Raw genomic sequence first — 20,774 nt, 5'->3', positions numbered from 1 at the left:
TTGACGCTGGTTTGACCATACCCCCAGCCCAGCTCTACCCACTCCAGCTCCTTGTGTCCAGGGAGCTGCTGTACTATGTCAGGCTTGATTACCTCATCAGTTGGCTGTGGTAGTGCAAGGTTGCTGACCAGTGTCAAAGCCTACTTATTGAACACGGTTGTTGTTTGATCACGCACTTAGACTGTTAAGAATAAGAATAATGTGATGCCTGTGTGGCCATTGGTTACCTTTTCAAAAACCTAATACATCTTTCCCCCCCCCTTCCCCACATACACACTTTCCTCTTTCTCAGCTCCAAAACTTGGGGATCAATCCATCCAACATAGGCTTCAGCACCTTAACCATGGAGTCTGATAAGTTCATCTGCATCCGGGAGAAGGTGGGTGAGCAGACTCAAGTGGTGATCATTGACATGGCCGACCCCAACACGCCTATCCGCAGGCCCATCTCAGCAGACAGCGCCATTATGAATCCAGCCAGCAAAGTCATTGCACTTAAAGGTAAGGCTGTGTATTGGTATTGCAGACCACATGGCGCTAAAACTAATATTACGTGTTGTACTGAACTTGCCGGCAGCAGCATTAAGCTCTGATATGTTTGGTCAGTATACCAATGGTATCCATTTAATACAAATATTTTATATATATATTCTCATCTTTTCATGTCCATAAACACCGAGCTACTTTAGTTTTCCACTGTTAATTAATTTGTAGGGACACACGTATGTCTCTTCCAAACATTTGTCCAGTAAAATTTCAAAGTAGTATATTTTTGTTTTTGTCCAGCATCCATAATTGCTTTGACTTTTTTGTTTTTGTCTTTTGTTCTTTTTTTTTTTCTTTACTGCTTTCTTATGTGTTTGCAGACGGTGAGTTGAAATTTACCTACTTCATTGTGGAAGTAAAATCCTGTTTTCAAGAAATCATTTCAAAATTATCTCATTCAGCATTTCCCTTTTCATGTCACTATATTGATTTCAGCTGGTATGATTTTATAATCATTTGCCATTTGGCACTTAACTAGTTTTTGGTACAAATTTCCCAAAGCCTGATTTTTAATGTCGTAGCTTTTTTATATCTGAGCCAGTCTCTGGATAATTTTTTAGACGTTTTATTTTGTAAACAGGATTTAGCTTTCACAGCCTCATAGCTTGCTGAGATTCCATAATTTGTATTACATTAGATGTTAAATGTGGTACTACTGTGGGTAAAAATTATTTAATTTAATTCACTTCTCAATTTTCCTTTTGAAATCCATTCCTTCTGTGTGACGTGGTCATTACCCACATCTGTTATTTCTCTTGTTTCTTAGCTGTGTTAAATGTGTTAGTTCACTCATTCTTTTGCCAAACTGGCTCTCCAAACCAAGGCTTGAAGATTATATTTCTACAACTACCACAGAGCGTATACTTAGTCCTGACTTGTGGGAAGTCAGTGTGGATTTGGATTTTATTGGTTCTAACTTTTCCCGGGTGAGGAGTCACTTGGGACAAGATATTTAGGAAAAAAATTGTTGCGTGAGAAAAGTTAAAGAGCTCTTGTCCAGCTTATCCATTATTGTGTGCCTTCTGTCTGTCTGTCCACCTCTTTGGCTGTGTCCCTTCCCAACTATTAGAATAACATTTCATAAGCATTTCACAGCTTTGGCTGGACTTAACTGCAGTCCCAGTCTTATGCTATGAAATGGATGGATGTCAAAGATCCGTCTCGTAAGGTGGATTGCATCAAAATGCATTCACAATGATCCTTGGGGCATTGCCATGAACACTTAATTACCCCCCACCCCCCCCCCAGTTATAACTGGGAGTATGCTATTTTGTCTCCTCCACTGAGGATGAGTTACAACGTGCGGTTATAAAATTTGTGCTGAACTTTTATAGTTCTAGTTCATCGCTGACAATCATGTGACATGCAGACAGGATCACAACAATAATTCTGTCTATATTCATTATGCTGCCTTGTTAAATTAAATTCATCAGGCTTTTTTTCCTTTTAGTTGGTTTATATAGACTGTCATAATTCCACAGTGAATCTCTTAACCTCAGTGTGTCGTAAACTTCTAAATTGATCTAAATTGTGCTGAGTATAGTTCTAAAAATGCTTCCCACAAGCTTCACCTAATGTGAAGTAGCTCTGGTGTATTGTGACCTCCAGATCCATATTCCCAGAAGTTATAGTACTAGTCTTTAATAATTTGGCATAGGGTTAGCATAGATTCTTCCCCTCTGTCTATTCTCACTGTCTTGATAATGCTTCTCAGCCGACCCTGTCATTTGACACAGTATCGAGCCGTAACCATTTCTAAAGTACGGACACAATACGCACACCTCCCGACAGCCAGTCGGAATTCAATTCCAAATCCCTTTGCTTGCTCTTGGCTGCTGCTGCAAGTGATCCATTCGCCACACCGCTTTCTGTACTCTGATCCCATGGCTTACTGATGACAAACTGATCTCGACAGTTGTGCTAACGCATTGGTTTTTGCTTTTTCTCACTTTGTCAAAAAATATTAAATAATGAGCAAACAAGGAAGTCACACTGCTTCTTAATAAATCTTCACTAAATTACCCTAACTAATGAATATGAATGCAGGTGAGTGAACATTTTTTGAATGGGTAGTTCTGATCTTTGAGACAAATATTTAACTATAATCAACTAGTCAACATAATCATTTTGGGAAACCTTTCCTACAACTGGTCCAAAAGTCTCCCCTCCAGGTTAATTGTTCCTGTATTTGTCATGCGTCTATCGTGTTTCACCGTAATACATTTGACTCCGATGCAGATGTGTTTGCCTTTTTTGTAAGTTGTTTGTTTCTTGCTTCTACCCTCCGTCTGCTTCGTCTTGTCTCAATGAAGGCTGTTCATTTGATGGGGTGGGCCACGTAGTCGGACATGACAATACATTACATAAATACTGAGTGCATTTGTAAATCCTCTTTGAAAAAATATGGTCTGTCGGTCTAAACTGTTTTAGTCTTGTATATATGTAATTCATAACTATTAAGCTCAGACAGATGCATTCAGACTGCAGAAAGCTTTTTTAAAAACATTTTTTAGTTTTGCTGACTAATAAGGTAACGATTTGAAAGTAGGGCAAATTGGAACTTTCTTACCTTATTTGATCTATAATCCTATGTGCATCTGGGCTTGAACAGCGCTGCACTTTACAGGTATCTTATGAATTGGAAGTCCATTAAGATCACTAGAGTTTAGAATAAAATGTACTTGCATAAAGTACACAACTGTCAACAACTACTTCCAAGAGGTTAAAATTGAATTGGTTTATACGCCAGTTGTCTCACTACACTTAAGCTAGGACACTATTTCCGACTACAGCATGTATGGCTTCCCCTTTCTATTAGTCATGGCATCATTGCTTGACGACCTTGATCATGTCAATCTCCCTTTTCTATCAAAATTTAGTGTTTCCTACAAATGTATGTGCAGACCCATTGTTGGTCAGAGACTATAACATTCTTCTTGGGCCCCGTTTCCTGTCCTTCCCCCTCCCCCACTAGCCGCCAAAACCCTTCAGATCTTCAACATCGAGATGAAGAGCAAGATGAAGGCACACACAATGACCGATGATGTTACCTTCTGGAAGTGGATCTCCCTTAACACAGTTGCACTTGTGACTGATAATGCCGTCTACCACTGGAGCATGGAGGGGGACTCTCAGCCTGTGAAAGTCTTTGACCGCCACTCCAGCCTGGCAGGCTGCCAAATAATCAACTACCGCACCGACGCCAAGCAGAAATGGCTCCTGCTCATCGGCATCTCAGCCCAGGTAAATAAAGTGTATTACCAAACATATTTGAAGATTGAGACTTGCCTTCACAGAGAATATGGAGCCTTTTGGCATTTATGAGTGACTATTGTTGCACAGTAGCTTAAGCCTTGTTTAGTCAGTTGGTTTAATGTTATTTCACATTAATGTCCGTTTTACCCTTTTCAGCAAAATCGGGTGGTTGGAGCCATGCAGCTGTACTCTGTTGACCGAAAGGTTTCTCAGCCCATTGAAGGCCACGCAGCGAGCTTCGCACAATTCAAGATGGAGGGAAATACAGAGGAGTCTACTTTGTTCTGCTTTGCTGTCAGAGGGCAAGCTGGAGGAAAGGTGATTGGAGTTAATGACATGGAGAAACCTTTTAACGTAATTTAGCAGCATTATCATAGCAAATCCTGAGTTTCTAATCGTTTTTCTCCTCTGATGCAGTTGCATATCATTGAAGTGGGGACCCCACCAACTGGCAACCAACCATTTCCAAAGAAGGCAGTGGATGTGTTCTTCCCTCCAGAAGCCCAGAATGACTTCCCTGTGGCCATGCAGGTGTGAAGTACTCTTCCAGATTACATTTGTTGTCCTGCGAATGTAATAATCATGGCATTGCTGAATAGTATCATCCTGTTTTTAGATTTTCAGATTTAATTCAGGTAATTCAATCCGGTGCAATAGGTCAAGTTTATTGTGAAGCTCTTAAGATGCCAGTCATTGCTGTTCAAATTTTAGATTTTTTTGTAAGCAAACAATGAAACGATGTGAAATCTAAATCCTTACAAAGCTTAATGATGCATGTCTGTTCAAACCATAATCTAACTTTCAGACTCTGTACTTCATCTTTTCTTTTTTTGACAGATAAGCTCCAAGCAAGATGTGGTTTTCCTCATTACCAAATATGGCTACATTCACTTGTACGACTTGGAGACGGGTACCTGCATTTACATGAACCGCATCAGCGGAGAGACCATCTTTGTCACTGCTCCGCATGAGGCCACCGCAGGAATCATCGGGGTCAACAGGAAGGGACAGGTAAGTCAGGCAGACTCAGACGTTGCCAGGAGGCATTATGATTAAATCCAAGGTGTAGGGTTACACACACACACACACACACACACACACACACACACACACACACAGAAGAGGGTTGTGTTTTACTGCTGTTGAAAAGCTGAACCACAGGAGAACTGGATCCAGCCAGTTGATTAATAATGATCCAGCAGGCCACACACCAAATGAATAATTGAGCAAAGGGGAAAGTTGATCTGAGGCGGTGACTGATAGAGCGGTGTTGTACGTGCAGCTCATGCAAAGGAACACATACACTGTGGCAGTGATCAGAGATAATTGGTGCCTCCACTTGGTAACCTAATGCTAAGTAATACATTATTACAACCCTTTTTCCCCATACATTTGTCTTGAATTGTCTTTGGACAAGCAGCCAACAGAGGCATCTCCATTAACATCAAATCTGATATTTGTTTTAATCCAATACTTACAAAATGTTTATTCCTCCTGTGGGATTATTGTACTGTTTTGTAACCAAAACGCACTGTGGGAGAATGAAAAAAACACTGCTAAAACACTTGGGTCAAGATAAAAACAAAAGATTAGAACCAATTTGATCATGAGACTCCTTTTTAATCCTTTTTTGAGACTTTGTGTCTGATTCACTTCTACGCTTCTTCAGTATTGTTGGGCCCACACTGCCTTAACTGGTTCCTTGTGGCTGTCAGGAAGTTTTTAAATGGTAGCTATGGACTTCAGTGTCTGCTTGTGAGGCTCAGCATGAGGCTCTGATAATGGGACTCAAACGCAGAGTGTACACCTTTCAGACCTGATGGGATGGCTGCATTGCAGACCTGCTGGACACAACCCAGTGTTCTCATCCAATCACAACCCTCACCTTATCTGTTTTACTTGTCTGTGTGTTTCGGTGTGGGCCACTGTATCAGTTAATAAACGGTTCATGTGTCATCTGACTTTTGGTGCCCTTTTGGTGAAGTTATTTTGGCCCGCTTGCCCCCTTTTGGCCAATCCCATTGCAATGGCATTATAATTAAATGAAGGATTCACTCACTTTTCCAAATAATTTATTGAAAACTGCCATGATCTCTTATTATTCCTGAACTAAATATTTCCAACTTAATCTCTTTCCGGTGCTGTGCTCCTTTCACCACCCTTACAATACATGCAGAATCTACTCTAAGGGACCTATTTTTACGACCAACCTCAATAAGCCAACCGACATTGGAGTGAGAGTGCTTCTGCTTTAGTGGTTGGAAGAATGAAACTAGGATCATTGACCTGCTGGGCTTGTTTGTAGAGGGACCAACACCAGCTGTCTTCCTCCCTTCAACCCCCCCCCCCCCCCCCACCCTCTCCGCCACCTTTCTCTTTTCATCGGACTAATTCTCCTTTCGGTTTCTTTTCCCAGACTTCTCACAAAGCCATGCGTTACACTGACCCACTAATGATACATTTGCGTTCAGCACCCACAACCGAGAGCCAGGCGGCGTTTAATGCTATTGCCCAGTTACATTCAGCACAGTTTCCCACTCTTCGAATTTCTGGCACAGACCGAATAAGGAATGTTTATTTATGCCAGCATAGTTTACATGTTTCAAAGATGAATTCATATAAAAAGTCAGGTGGGGGAGGTAGATCACCATGACTTGGTCGATTGAAAAGTATTCCACATGTGTTTAAATATTTGATTTAGATGCATACAAAAGGAGGGCCTTATGGGAACATAAAGTCTCTTTGCTTGATTTCTGGCTGGCCACTGGTGATTGTGTTAACCATGGTTTCCACTGTAATGCAGGTGCTGTCAGTCTGTGTGGAAGAAGAAAACATCATTCCATACATCACGAACGTGCTCCAGAACCCGGACCTGGCTCTCCGCTTAGCTGTCCGCAACAACCTTGCCGGTGGTGAAGAGCTCTTTGCACGCAAATTCAACAACCTGTTTGCAGCTGGCAGCTATTCTGAGGCCGCCAAGGTTGCTGCCAATGCACCAAAGGTACTCATCCTGTATAATGGTGCCAATCAACAGCTCCCTGAAATGGTGTGAACAAAAAGGAATGTAGGGTCCACGTGGTTGTAGTTATTGCAGTGTTTTGTTTAATGTCCCACCGATGTGCTACAACTGAATTACTTGGCACACTCATTTTGCATAGTGACTGAGAGTTTTTCTTAAATTGTACTGTTTATCAGTCATTTAGATCTCCTCTCACCGTGAATTGACCTTTGCCCATCTTAGGGTATCCTGCGAACCCCAGACACTATCCGTCGCTTCCAGGGTGTTCCAACTCAGCCGGGCCAGACCTCCCCTCTGCTGCAGTACTTTGGCATCCTGTTGGACCAGGGCCAGCTCAACAAGTTTGAGTCGCTTGAGCTTTGCAGGCCGGTCCTCCAGCAAGGACGAAAGCAGCTCCTGGAGAAGTGGCTAAAGGAAGACAAGGTATGGTTGATCTCCATTGCAGGCTCCAGTTACAGGGAGAGGCTCTTCCTGTTACTGGCTGTTTGTTTATTTGACTCTCCTGTCATATCCGATCGTGTGAGAACATCAGTTATGCCAGGAATTTGCAATGTTGCTCATAAATGGGTAGATTTGGGTCGTTCTAAGCCACATTCAATAGTAAACGGAATGAGACAATACAAATTGTATTTTAATTCAATGTTCATGTTTTTTACCGTACTTGCTATTTTTTAACTTGGTTTGATCTGACAGTTTGGGTGTATTTCCATTACGTCTTGTTACTTGGCCTGTATTTCTCTTGTACATGCAATGCATAAAAGTATGGAAACTACAACAAACACAAAATGGAAATAAAGTATACATAAGTTTTACAGTTTGCGTCCAAAGCTGATGTTGGTTGTCCTACGTTTCAGTTGGAGTGCTCTGAAGAGCTGGGCGACCTGGTGAAGGCGGTGGATCCCACTTTGGCTCTCAGCGTCTACCTGAGGGCCAACGTCCCCAACAAAGTTATTCAGTGCTTTGCAGAGACTGGTCAGTTCCCCAAGATCGTCCTGTACGCCAAGAAGGTATGTTTGTCTGGCTGAGATTCGGTTTGAGCTCTGGAACTAAAAGATGCAGGGCCTTTCCATCCTGCCTAATTCAGAGATGTAGTTTTCAAGTTAATTGTAAATTGTGTAGCAATTAAAAGACATGGTCTCGCTGTATCCGTTGTTTTGGTCCCAGGTGGGCTACACTCCGGACTGGATCTTTCTGCTCCGTAATGTGATGCGGATTAACCCAGAACAAGGCCTGCAGTTCGCCCAGATGCTGGTGCAGGATGAAGAACCACTGGCTGACATCACACAGGTCAGAGGAAGGGATGAGGGTTTTCCTGTGATCAATCAGGAAAAGGTTGTTGCCTTACAGCACACGGGAGATTTGGTTGTTTAGGTTAAAAACTTCCTTGTCTCGGGATAGTCGACCAAATACTTTTTTAAAACCATGACAAATATTTTACTGAGTCACATGACACAAAGCTGTGAACCTCAGCTGTCTTGTAGTATAAAGGAAATTCAGCTCTTGAATCACTGAAGACATATGACACTTCAAATGCCAACTGCTAACACAAGTATCTGTTGCCTCATGTGCTGCACTGGCGGGTAATGAGCGTAAAATGTGTTGCATTTAAGTCTTTCTTAAATCCTTGGGATGCGTTTTTTTCACCCATCTTTTGCTGCATCTCTCCCAGTGGTCAGAACCTTAGGTGACAGTGGCTGACAGTTTTCTGCTTATGTTGTTGTTGTGTACAAATGGCTAAAGGGCAGTTGTATTTTTTGTTTAAAAGGTTGAGTGTTTTTACAGATAAAATGAATATGCTCCCTTGTGTCTATCCAGATTGTGGATGTATTCATGGAGTACAACCTGATCCAGCAGTGCACCTCCTTCCTACTGGATGCTCTGAAGAACAACAGACCCTCAGAAGGACCCCTGCAGACTCGCCTGTTGGAGATGAACCTCATGCATGCCCCACAGGTAAACGCATCTACACGTTTTACTTTAACAATTAATAGAGCTCATGTTACATTTTTTTATTGCCTTGTCATCTTTGCAGGTTGCTGATGCTATCCTGGGAAACCAAATGTTCACCAACTACGACCGTGCCCACATCGCCCAGCTTTGTGAGAAGGCTGGCCTCCTGCAAAGGGCCCTGGAGCACTACACCGACCTGTATGACATCAAGCGCGCTGTGGTGCACACACACCTGCTCAACCCAGAGGTAGGCTTCACTTACTGACTGAAATGGATAGAAAGATAGCTTTAAGTTTTCATTCCTATGGCTTAAACTGCAACTCCCTCCTCATATCTCTAGTGGCTGGTGAACTACTTTGGCTCGCTGTCAGTGGAGGACTCTCTGGAGTGCCTCAGGGCCATGCTGTCGGCCAACATCCGCCAGAACCTGCAAATCTGTGTCCAGGTGGCTTCCAAGTACCATGAACAGCTCACCACGCAGTCTCTCACGGAGCTCTTTGAGTCCTTCAAGAGTTTTGAAGGTGAGATTCCAAACTTGACACTGCCCTACTGCTTCGATTTAGAATCTTTCTTCAGTGGAACAAAAAGTGATGAGAGTGTATACTGTTATTGATGGGGATGTTTGTTTATACATGAAGGAATTGTAAAGGAATATTCTTGGTTTGTGTATTGAGTGACTGATCTGTCATACATGCGCACTTTAATTCTGTTATGTCAAACTATTGATGGGTACATGCGAATTGTATTAGATCACAAATTATTTCCTGTGAAATGCCACATTTCAAGAGACCTCTTGTTTGGTTCTGTCACATTTCCCTACAAATTGTGTTAACAGAGAAACAAATTTACAAGTTCATGGCCATTGATGTCAGACTCGATGTGCAACAGATTAGCCAAGAAAATCCTTAAAAGTGCATTTGGTGTTATACAGTAGGGCATTTCACAGAGCGAGACATCAGTGGTATTCCACATGTCCTGTAGTTGTTTAAATGCTGCCATTCCCTCATGCCCAGTTAGGTGTCACTGAAATATCCGTTAGACAAGTAGGGCACAGCAGAGCCAGAACAATCAATAGATGTGCAGAACGACCTGGAGGTTATTGCGTTCAACTTTTACTGGGAAATGACTCAAAGTTAAACGGCTAAACAGGAAAGTTCACAATGGCCGCTACGGAGATTTGTACTAAATTTAAAAATGTAGCGCCTAACATTAGATTGTGGATGTAGAAACGTAATATATGTTACTCTTTGGCTCTCAGGTCTGTTCTACTTCTTGGGCTCGATTGTGAACTTCAGTCAGGACCCTGAAGTTCACTTCAAATACATCCAGGCTGCTTGCAAGACAGGCCAGATCAAAGAAGTGGAGAGGATCTGCAGAGAGAGCAACTGCTACGACCCTGAGCGTGTAAAGAACTTCCTCAAGGTAAAGTCACAGGGAGTGATCCAAGGCTAAGAAAGTGTTGCTTCTTTTCTTTTACCTGGTCCTTTTCTTATGTGGTCACTCTCCCTTATACTTGGTTTCTTTCTGTTCAAGGTTTGCGTCCTTTGTTTTAAACCTTTAAAACCCAGCCTCAAATCATGGTTATTGAAGTAGTGTCAGCATTTACAATGCTGCATGTTATTAAAGGAAAAGCTTCAACTCAAAATTTCGACTCCCTATGGATTAGACAGTTGTTGATGTCACTGGCAGGTCCCCAGCAGTGAATTGTCTTTTGTGTTTTTCCTCCTTTGTCTTTGGATTGGCAGGACATGTATCAGGTAATTTTCTGTTTTTTTACAGGAACGACACCCCCCCCCCCCCCTCCATTTTTTCTTTTTTACCCCTGAACTTCACGCGCAGGGTTGAAATGATTGTGTATGCTGATACACAAATCATACTCGTATTACATGTCGTTATATAGTTCTAGCCACTCGTTGACTGTTTAGTGTGTAATTGGAGTTGGACTAGTTAGGTACCCGCACTCTCTATTTGACATTGGCGGTGTGAGTGTGTGTGTGTGGTCTTTTTTTTCCCCCATAGTTCTGCACCTTCTTGGATCACACTGATAACTTGCACAACCGTGGTTTGTTAATCCTTACTGAGTGTTAAAGAAGGCATTGTGTTACACAGAACTAGTGGCCAGTGCTGTGTAGTGTTGACCTGAAAATGGAAGAAATAGAGACTAGTCAGGTTACTGTACTCTGGGGCCAGTCCCAGATGTAGCCAATTCTGTACTAGTCAAATGTATGTCATTACATTACATGTCATTTAGCTGACGCTTTTATCCAAAGCGACGTACAATAAGTGCATTTCCACATAGATACAAACTCAGAAAACAAGAAAGTACATTTTTCATCAAATAAGCAGTTACAAAACATGTTATAGAAAAGTGCCATTATAAGTACAATTTAAGTGCTATCATTTGTTAGTGCTACGGTTTGCTAGTGTTTTAGTCAAGGTAGAGTCTAAAGAGGTGTGTCTTGAGTTTTCGACGGAAGATGTAGAGGCTCTCTGCGGTCCTGATGTCATCGGAGAGCTCATTCCACCATCTGGGAGCTGTGATCCAATGTGTTCATTGAAAAGAAGTTGTAATAATGCTTATGTTTAGCCTTCCAAATCTATGCGGTGTTGTAAGCGGTTGGCATGCATCCTATGATCACAACTACGTATTATAACCAATGGGGATAAGTTTGTTTCAAGATAACATTTGAAGGAAAAATTGGGTAAGAGTCTGCCAAATGCTTGTAATCGTTAGATGTTGAGTAAGAAAGCTAACCTAGAATCTTGAGAGCATGAAACATGCTTATTTTGCAATGTGACGTACATTTGTTGTGACAAACCTATGAGCCTTTTCAGTATAGTCTTAAATGTATCATTTTTATGTTCAGTGAGTGAAGAATGTGTCATACCTACAGCAAAATGAATCTATTTGAAAATAAATACAAACTCTTTTTCAGTGCTGTGTTGAAAGACTGATCATGGTCTACGTGTTTAGTGGCTTGGATAAGGCTCTGCTATTTTACTGAACCCGGAATTTCTCTCTCCTCCACACTCTGTTACGACCAGGAAGCCAAACTCACCGACCAGCTGCCACTCATCATTGTCTGTGACCGCTTTGACTTTGTCCACGACCTGGTCCTCTACCTGTACCGCAACAACCTGCAGAAGTACATTGAGATCTATGTTCAGAAGGTACGGCTTTCATATCCTTTGTAGTGATGATAAAGCATTCTAAAATTAGACTGATTTATGGTTTAACTTTGTGTCTTAGGTGAATCCTAGCCGTCTGCCTGTTGTGATTGGTGGTCTCTTAGACGTGGACTGCTCGGAGGATGTCATTAAGAGCCTAATCTTGGTTGTCAGGGGACAGTTCTCTACTGATGAACTGGTCGCTGAGGTGGAAAAGAGAAACAGGTACTGCACCATTTCTACCACATCTTTCTAAACCTACTGGCTGAAATGGTCAAATGTAGTTTTGTCCTCCCTGATGAGGATAATGGATATTTACTTCTATAAAGTAAAAAAAAAAGGTTAATCACCTCAGTTTCAGGTTTGAACCAACTTTTCTATGAGTTATAAATGAGCTTTTAAACATTGTCGCCACATTATTACTTTAAAGACAACCTATGGTATTTGAAATCACGTTTTGATTAACAGCCATTTCTAAAATATTTTCGATAAATTGCAATAATCTGATTAAACACTGATCCCCTCGTGGACCAGCTATTCTATTAATTGCTCTCAATAGGATTTTAATAGCGCTTCATTCCTGTCTGCGGTGTTGTAAGCGGTCAGAAAACGTGCTGACGACCCTCTTCCCTGACAGACTGAAGCTACTGCTGCCCTGGCTGGAGTCCCGTATCCACGAGGGCTGTGAGGAACCCGCCACCCACAATGCTTTGGCAAAGATCTACATCGACAGCAACAACAACCCGGAGCGCTTCCTGAGGGAAAACCCATTCTATGACAGCCGCGTGGTGGGAAAGTACTGCGAGAAGAGAGACCCCCACTTGGCCTGTGTGGCCTACGAGAGAGGACAGTGTGACCAGGAGTTGATCAATGTGAGGATGAATACTTCTACTAGGCCTGTCTCTCACCGGTGTGGTACGTTAAACTGCCATCACTAGCAGAAAGAATATTAATTGAGGTTGCTTCTACATCAGGTCTGCAATGAGAACTCCCTGTTCAAGAGCTTGTCTCGCTACCTGGTGCGCCGCAAAGACCCCGACCTCTGGGCCAGCGTGCTGCTTGAGACCAACCCGTTCAGACGACCACTCATTGACCAGGTATGGTTTCCACCGTCTCCCATTTGATGCAACTGCCTGGTGTGCTCTAAGCTACTATTCCTTGTCCCTTAGGTGGTGCAAACAGCCTTGTCAGAAACCCAGGACCCAGAGGAGGTATCCGTCACAGTCAAAGCCTTCATGACCGCAGACTTGCCCAACGAGCTCATTGAGCTGCTGGAGAAGATTGTATTGGACAACTCTGTCTTCAGTGAACACAGGTCTTTAGTTTTGAAATGACACAGCAAAGAAATCCCCAAATGTCCCAACTAAAGTGTCCAGCGGTTTCAATTTCTGGTTCCTTTTCTCCCAAGAAATCTGCAAAACCTGCTGATCTTGACTGCAATCAAAGCTGACCGTACTCGAGTGATGGAGTACATCAGCAGGCTGGACAACTATGATGCTCCCGATATTGCCAACATTGCCATCAGCAACGAGCTCTTCGAGGAGGCCTTCGCCATCTTCAAGAAGTTTGACGTCAACACCTCTGCAGTGCAGGTCAGTTGCTCTTAAACGGCTGGAGAAACTCCATTATTGAATGAAGTATTGTTGAATTTTCTTTTTTTTTGGTTTCTATCTAGGTGCTTATCGAACATATTGGCAACCTGGACCGGGCCTATGAGTTTGCAGAACGCTGCAATGAGCCGGCGGTGTGGAGCCAGCTGGCCAAAGCTCAGCTACAGAAGGATTTGGTCAAAGAGGCAATCGACTCCTACATCAAAGCCGATGATCCCTCTGCTTATATGGAGGTGGTACAGGCTGCTGACAAGAGCGGTAAGGACACTTGTTGAGCTAAAGTATAAAGATTAAAAAAAAAAAAAAAATCCCTGGCAGGATTTTATTTCATAGCGTTCAAATTGCCTAGGGCTGTACTGCAGTCAAGAGGGCTTTTAAGAAACTAGACAATGTAGAGGAATTAAATTGTTGATGAATCACTAAACAGAAAGCAGGGGGTCAAAAAAGCTGTTTGTCACTTTGATAGTCGTTATCGTTTCTCTAGCAAGCCTACCCAACCCTCCTATAAGTGTGTTGAGGCAACCTCTCAAAGCTCATGATGACCTTGCTTCTTCAGAGCTTGTGTCACAAGCTCTCAGGTGTTTTATGTGACTGCTTATGAAAACATTTCCTGATTTTGACACGGATAAGTTTTAAAATAACAATTAATAAATCATGGGGAAGAATTTGGAGAAAGTTTAGAAGCAAATTACTGATGCTGGCCTAAAAACAAGCTTAATTAACATGATTAATGTAAAAAAGCACCAGCAACTTGATGTCTGGTTTCTGTGTGTTTCAGGAAACTGGGAGGACTTGGTCAAATTCCTTCAGATGGCTCGCAAGAAGGCCCGTGAATCCTACGTGGAGACGGAGCTCATCTTTGCCCTGGCAAAAACCAATCGCCTGGCTGAACTGGAAGAGTTCATCAACGGGCCCAACAATGCTCACATCCAACAGGTTAGACCTGCTCTCATTCCACCTACTGGGAATAAACTGTTGGGGTCCATACGTAGGAAGAGCCGTGTCTTGATTGCATCCGTTCTGTAGGTTGGTGACCGATGCTATGACGAGAAAATGTACGACGCTGCCAAGCTGCTGTACAACAACGTCTCCAACTTTGGTCGCCTGGCTTCCACTCTGGTGCACCTCGGGGAGTACCAGGCTGCAGTGGATGGCGCCCGTAAGGCCAACAGCACCCGCACCTGGAAAGAGGTGTGCTTTGCCTGCGTGGATGGAAAGGAATTCAGACTTGCCCAGATGTGCGGTCTCCACATCGTGGTTCACGCCGACGAACTGGAGGAGCTGATCAACTACTACCAAGTAAGACGGGAATTAGGTGTACGCTTGCGTTTTCAATTCCTTCTGCTATTCCCACCCATCCTACATACATGCATTACCGGAATTTGACCACACCCCATGTTCCCACTTCTCTCCCAGGACCGCGGTTACTTTGAGGAGCTCATCACCATGCTGGAGGCCGCCCTGGGCCTGGAGCGTGCTCACATGGGGATGTTTACAGAGCTGGCCATCCTTTACTCAAAGTTCAAGCCCCAGAAGATGCGGGAGCATCTGGAGCTCTTCTGGTCCAGAGTTAACATCCCGAAGGTCCTGAGAGCAGCGGAGCAGGCTCATCTGTGGGCCGAGCTGGTGTTCCTGTACGACAAGTACGAAGAGTTCGACAACGCCATCATCACCATGATGAACCACCCAACAGATGCCTGGAAGGAGGGACAATTCAAAGACATAATAACCAAGGTACAGTTGAATTTGTTATCAAAATCCATTGTTCATGTTTTTTTTCTTCTTCAATATCAGTGTTTTATGACTTTAATGTCTCTTATTTGGATTTTTCTTATTACAAAACTATCATGGCTCATTTTGCAGTGCATTTCCCCCTTCAGTGTTTATGCTAATTAGTCTTATGGCTTTCACTGTGTAGGTGGCCAACGTGGAGCTGTACTACAAAGCCACTCAGTTCTATCTGGAGTTCAAGCCCTTGTTACTGAACGATTTGCTCATAGTGCTTTCCCCAAGACTGGACCACTCCCGTGCTGTCAACTTCTTCAACAAGGTACCCTTTAATCCCTCTTATAACACAAGGGATGTTGTATAAACTTTGTCTGTTGGGGTTTTAAGATTCAGTGTTTTTCCATTCATATGTATATGCAGATTATTTGATGTTCAAAATCTGAGTGACGCTCTACAAAGCGCTCTTGACCACTGACTTTCATTTCATAACATTTTCTTCTGCAATGGTTTCATTACACCTGAGGGCAGAATTGGTGCAACCAATTGTTACACACTAAACAATAGTAAAGGATGAATTTGTCAATTTTCTGGCTAATATGACTGTATGCACGTCTCCACAGGTGAAACAGCTGCCTCTTGTCAAACCCTACCTGCGGTCAGTACAGAACCACAACAACAAATCAGTCAATGAAGCACTTAACAACCTCTTCATCACAGAGGAGGACTATCAGGTGAGCGGGCCTGTGACATGGTAATTGTATTAATGTCATCCATGTCATTCTTCCTTGTTTTGACGTCATCACCTTTATACTGTCAGGCACTGAGGACATCAATAGATGCCTACGACAACTTTGATAACATCTCACTGGCCCAGCGTCTGGAGAAGCACGAGCTGATTGAGTTCAGGAGAATTGCAGCTTACCTCTTCAAGGGCAATAACCGCTGGAAACAAAGTGTGGAGCTCTGCAAAAAAGACAAGCTGTACAAGGTGCTTGTTTTTCCCTCTAAGAACATTCACTTGACCGTTTCTGATACGCCGCTGAGCTTTGGCTGGAGGCCGTTCCTGAACCCGTGTGTGCTGTGTCTCTCCCGCAGGATGCCATGCAGTATGCGTCTGAGTCCAAGGACATCGAGTTGGCGGAGGAGCTGCTCTCCTGGTTCCTCCAGGAGGACAAGAGGGAGTGTTTTGCCGCCTGCCTGTTCACCTGCTACGACCTGCTGCGGCCTGACGTGGTGCTGGAGACCGCCTGGAGGCACAACATCATGGACTTTTCTATGCCATACTTCATTCAGGTCATGAGGGAGTACCTCAGCAAGGTGGGTTAGCGCTTTGCGGAACGGTGACATGAACTGATTTTAAAATGAACCGTGCCCATATAGCTGAAGCGAGGCACATTTTACATTGTTCTACACCTATTGAAGCAGGATCTCTTATGAGCCATTGTGACCAGGTTTTTCCCTTTCTTGAAGGTGCTGCCAGATATAAAGATACTGCATGTAATTTTCATAATTTTTTTACTTTCTTTGGTTTAGGGATCAGACAGAAAATCAAATGGTTTACACAACTGTAGCCGATAATCAGTTTTAAAGAAATAATGTAGCAAAACATATATGGCAAATTGACATTCCTTTGACCGGGTCATTGATGTGATGGACAGATTCAATGATTTCCAATGGTTCTGTTTACCAAAATCCCTATACATCGAAATTATTTTAATGTTTTCCTATCCTGCAACTCTTCTCTTGCAGGTTGATGCAGTATATGAACAGGTGAAAGTTAAATGCTGTGTATTTGATCAATTTAGCTCTGAAGGCTGCAGCCTCGAGTGTGCATGTTTTTAGCTACTCATTTTGAGTCGCTGAAACCGAAATTCAAGTTGAAATCGAATGTGTTGTGGAATTTTCTACATACATGTTACTACGTCCAAGGAAATTAAACTAGTAATCGGCTGTAACTATAGAGGATTGGACATTTTGTGGTCCCTTCATTAACATTTGATGCATTTTGATATCTGGCATTAACTTGCATGCATAATAAGTTATGCAAAAACGTTTGTTCAATACTTTCAATGATGGCATCTGCAATACAGTGCCTCGCTAAGGAGACAGATCAAACCTCTACATGCTAATCAAGTGACAGGCTTCAACATGTATCATTTTCTGCAACTTCACGTAAAAGTGCATTTCCTCACAGATGTTGCACTTCACAGTATGGAGGGGTTGTTTGGTAGTGGTTGTAGGATAAAAGCATGTCCATGACGTGTCTTGCTGATGTGTAGCAGCGGGCTGTTGGTTTGTGCCTTGGAGCACCTGGTCTGACTGAGACGCACCTTCCCAAACTGCATTTCAGTGCTGCTGCCTCTTACTTGCTGCCAGCGGTGTGACACAAAGAGCATGACACTGTCTGTTTCCCAAGAACTTGGGGGGGGGCGGGGGGAGAAACTGGAGAGGCATGGAGAAACTGAATGACTTATGCTTATGTACGAGATGTGGGAGTACGCTACTTTTAACTCTCACCCGGTGACCTGGTTCTTTGGCTTTATTGACTGTTCTGCTTATTGCTGCATTTGACTTGCTGCGCATTGTTGTTGTTGTACTTATTGTCTATTTATTTGAATAATTGGCTGCTCTTACTGTCAGCCTGGCCAAGCAAGAGGGATCCACAGATGAAAGGGATTGTAACTGTTTTCTTTTGTTGTTCAACTTTAACATTACTAGTTGGACTTCTACCGCTAGTGGTCAAGCTTATATTCTGTATGAGCTCCTCGTACTGTGTGACGGGTCCAAACGTTTTGTTCAAAGCCAATTGTTCAGTCACTTTAAATAGTCTTGTTCTTCAGTTAGGTTTTGTCTGGGTTCTGCGTGAAATCTGCCTAGCCCTTCAACCCTCATGCGCATCCTTTTTCAAAACCAAAATTGTCTCGTATTCATTAATTTAAGATTTTTTGTGGGAGGAGTTATTGTTTTTGGTGTGTTGCATGTGGTCATTCATTGAGGCTTTTCTCTAAATGGTATTGCTTATTTGCTTTGCAGGTGGATAAACTAGAAACCTCAGAGACTGTAAGGAAAGAGGAGGAGCAGGCAACAGAGACGCAACCCATCGTCTATGGTAACAGTCCTCTGGTGACATTATGTCCATTCCACTGATTAAAAGCAATACTCCCCCATATCTGGTTCAACATAGAATTAAGACACCAAAAACGTAATGAATTCAATTTATGGGTGTTCTTTGACAGTCATTAATTCGACATGCCTTGTGTACACATTTAATTCTAATATAGATTACAATTAAATGTTGTGTGTGTGTGTATTGCAGGCACGCCCCAGTTGATGCTGACAGCGGGCCCCAGCGTACCCGTGGTACCTCAGCAACCGTACGCCTACGGCTACCAGGCGCCTGCAGGATATGCTCAGCCAGCCGCTCAGCCAGGCTTTGGCTATGGCATGTAAATACCCCCACACCACCCGCCCCCTTCTCTCCACCTGCAGACTGGAGCAACCATCCATCCATCTCCCTCGGTCCTTCACCAGACCATTAGTGTCTCTCTGCCCCCCCACCCCCCGGGGGCGGGGAATAGCACAAACGACCCTCTTTCCCACCCGTTCTTAAACTGTCATGAAGGAGTCTTTCTGTTGTCAAAGAAAGATTGAATCACAAGATTGATTAATTTTCTCACATTCCATATTGACTAGATTAATTTCTTTTGTCTGTTTTATTTGCAATTGGAAAGTTTATTTACAATGGGGGGCTTTTGGGAAGAGCCAGTCCTCTTGGTTAAAAGAAGAAAAAAAAGGTCTGTCATGAAGCATCTGATTTGCACTCATTAGTAAAAAGAAAATTAATGTTGAACCTCTTCCTATTGATGTGTGTGGGCAGCTACTTCTGTCCAACTGTAAAATGCATTTAATAATTGTATATCCAGACACAAACGCTACTATGTTCTTCTATATTTGAACATGAGACCGCCGCTTCCATGACCACAATCCTGAAACACTACATTGTACCAGTCATGTCCCCATACACAGAAAAGTGCTTTACATAAGATTTACAGTTGGATTCTTCACTGCAAAGCCTATGTGGGACTCTCCTAACTATTGATATTCAGGCAACATTTCCATGTGATTTAAATACTGATCTAATGTGGGACCACTCCACCTCAAGAGGGACTGGAGAACTGTTAGACTAACATGCCCCCCCCCTCCCCGACCCCCCACTTACTGCTGCGGTTGTTTCTGGATTTTTCAAAAAGGATTCGTGTTCTGTTTAGGGTTATCTGTGTACTTTTTCAGTTGACCTGCTTATCCAGTTCAGAAACCCTATCACAGGACTCGTGGTTATTTGAAGCTTTTATCAAAGGCTTGCGTGTATACAGGAAATTAACTCCTTTGAACTTATATTCTTATCTAAATTACCTTAGATTGAAATTGTGCACTTAAGATACTTGATTTGTGCATAATCAGTATCCTAATGAATGAAACAGCAGTTTTGTTTTTCACTTAAAAATAAAGGCTTCTTGTTTGTCAAGAATAGTGTGATTGTGTCTTCTTTGCACTGGGCAGGAGTAAATTTCCATTAAGCCCAAAACATTACTGCACATTCCGCTTAAAGGGGCTTTAAACGTTAAAATGAATTGAATTGATGTCATGGTTCTGATTGTACTGCTAAATACAGAGCACTGATCAGCTCCTGTAATGTGCATTGTTTTGTTATTCTATTGTCCCTGTGCAGATGTTTTCCTGTGCAGTCAAATTACTATAGTGATACGACTGATGTAATCCATTTGTGTTGCACAGCAAATGTCCAAATCTGGCCATTAATGGCCAGGGGCTAAATCTTGACAGACTTGTGTTGTGAGAGTTGATGTCTTGACAACACATGCATAAAAATGTACGCCTAGGTGTGCAACCAACATTTTATCTATATTTTACATATTTCAAAAAGGGTGGTAACTGAGCTTGTGAACAGGTTTTCAATAAACCTAGTTTCTTTCAGGCTCCTCCCTCTGACAGCAGCCCAGCCAATGGTACAGCGCGTTTTCATTTCCTAATTCATTCATACACTGACTCCGATGTATTTTAGCGCAGTTTTGACATGAACAAAATAAGATCTGTTGCGTTATTTCTCGAACATGGCATGTCCTTTTCTGGATGGTGCCATATTACTTCGCAGGGTGTTAAACATTGGGGCACCAGATTAAAATACACAAGTTAATTACGGTTGTACCAGGTATTATTCTTGTGATTAAATATTACCATGAATGTGTATTGCAAAAGATTTGATTTCTGGTTCATACTCACCGTATGCTTGCATTAATATTTTCAGCTTAATTGGGGTGACGTATGATGACAGATTGTGTTCGTTGCCATGGTAAAATGTATCATGGCTCTATTCATGCGGCCTTTATACTGTGGTGGTGCACGTGCTCAACTGAGTCAACCTACTCAGTGGATCAAATCTAAACTGTTGTTCTGAAACTGAAAACTAAGATGAGGGAAACT

At 42.7% G+C, this 20,774-nt stretch overlaps 1 protein-coding gene across 1 annotated transcript in view; it reads left to right on the top strand.

Moving 5' to 3' along the window:
* cltca (clathrin, heavy chain a (Hc)) overlaps nucleotides 1-19,803 on the top strand; it is a 28,746-nt gene extending 8,943 nt beyond the window's left edge. Inside the window, exons 2-30 of the mRNA XM_037468542.2 lie at nucleotides 293-500; nucleotides 3,520-3,788; nucleotides 3,957-4,118; nucleotides 4,218-4,331; nucleotides 4,638-4,811; nucleotides 6,604-6,801; nucleotides 7,042-7,242; nucleotides 7,674-7,826; nucleotides 7,984-8,106; nucleotides 8,635-8,772; nucleotides 8,852-9,016; nucleotides 9,110-9,290; nucleotides 10,028-10,191; nucleotides 11,815-11,940; nucleotides 12,020-12,162; nucleotides 12,575-12,809; nucleotides 12,912-13,034; nucleotides 13,107-13,252; nucleotides 13,346-13,529; nucleotides 13,613-13,805; nucleotides 14,326-14,483; nucleotides 14,574-14,846; nucleotides 14,964-15,281; nucleotides 15,466-15,597; nucleotides 15,896-16,006; nucleotides 16,093-16,263; nucleotides 16,371-16,592; nucleotides 18,309-18,384; nucleotides 18,592-19,803. Of these exons, the coding sequence (XP_037324439.1) occupies nucleotides 293-500; nucleotides 3,520-3,788; nucleotides 3,957-4,118; nucleotides 4,218-4,331; nucleotides 4,638-4,811; nucleotides 6,604-6,801; nucleotides 7,042-7,242; nucleotides 7,674-7,826; nucleotides 7,984-8,106; nucleotides 8,635-8,772; nucleotides 8,852-9,016; nucleotides 9,110-9,290; nucleotides 10,028-10,191; nucleotides 11,815-11,940; nucleotides 12,020-12,162; nucleotides 12,575-12,809; nucleotides 12,912-13,034; nucleotides 13,107-13,252; nucleotides 13,346-13,529; nucleotides 13,613-13,805; nucleotides 14,326-14,483; nucleotides 14,574-14,846; nucleotides 14,964-15,281; nucleotides 15,466-15,597; nucleotides 15,896-16,006; nucleotides 16,093-16,263; nucleotides 16,371-16,592; nucleotides 18,309-18,384; nucleotides 18,592-18,725 (4,995 nt within the window). The 3' untranslated portion in view covers nucleotides 18,726-19,803. The remainder of the gene's footprint in view (nucleotides 1-292; nucleotides 501-3,519; nucleotides 3,789-3,956; nucleotides 4,119-4,217; nucleotides 4,332-4,637; nucleotides 4,812-6,603; nucleotides 6,802-7,041; nucleotides 7,243-7,673; nucleotides 7,827-7,983; nucleotides 8,107-8,634; nucleotides 8,773-8,851; nucleotides 9,017-9,109; nucleotides 9,291-10,027; nucleotides 10,192-11,814; nucleotides 11,941-12,019; nucleotides 12,163-12,574; nucleotides 12,810-12,911; nucleotides 13,035-13,106; nucleotides 13,253-13,345; nucleotides 13,530-13,612; nucleotides 13,806-14,325; nucleotides 14,484-14,573; nucleotides 14,847-14,963; nucleotides 15,282-15,465; nucleotides 15,598-15,895; nucleotides 16,007-16,092; nucleotides 16,264-16,370; nucleotides 16,593-18,308; nucleotides 18,385-18,591) is intronic.
* Nucleotides 19,804-20,774: the final 971 nt, after the last annotated feature.

This window comes from Pungitius pungitius, chromosome 16, assembly GCF_949316345.1.
Source record: "Pungitius pungitius chromosome 16, fPunPun2.1, whole genome shotgun sequence".
NCBI classification, from domain to species: Eukaryota; Metazoa; Chordata; class Actinopteri; order Perciformes; family Gasterosteidae; genus Pungitius; species Pungitius pungitius.
This window is presented reverse-complemented; position numbering and strand designations above follow the sequence as displayed.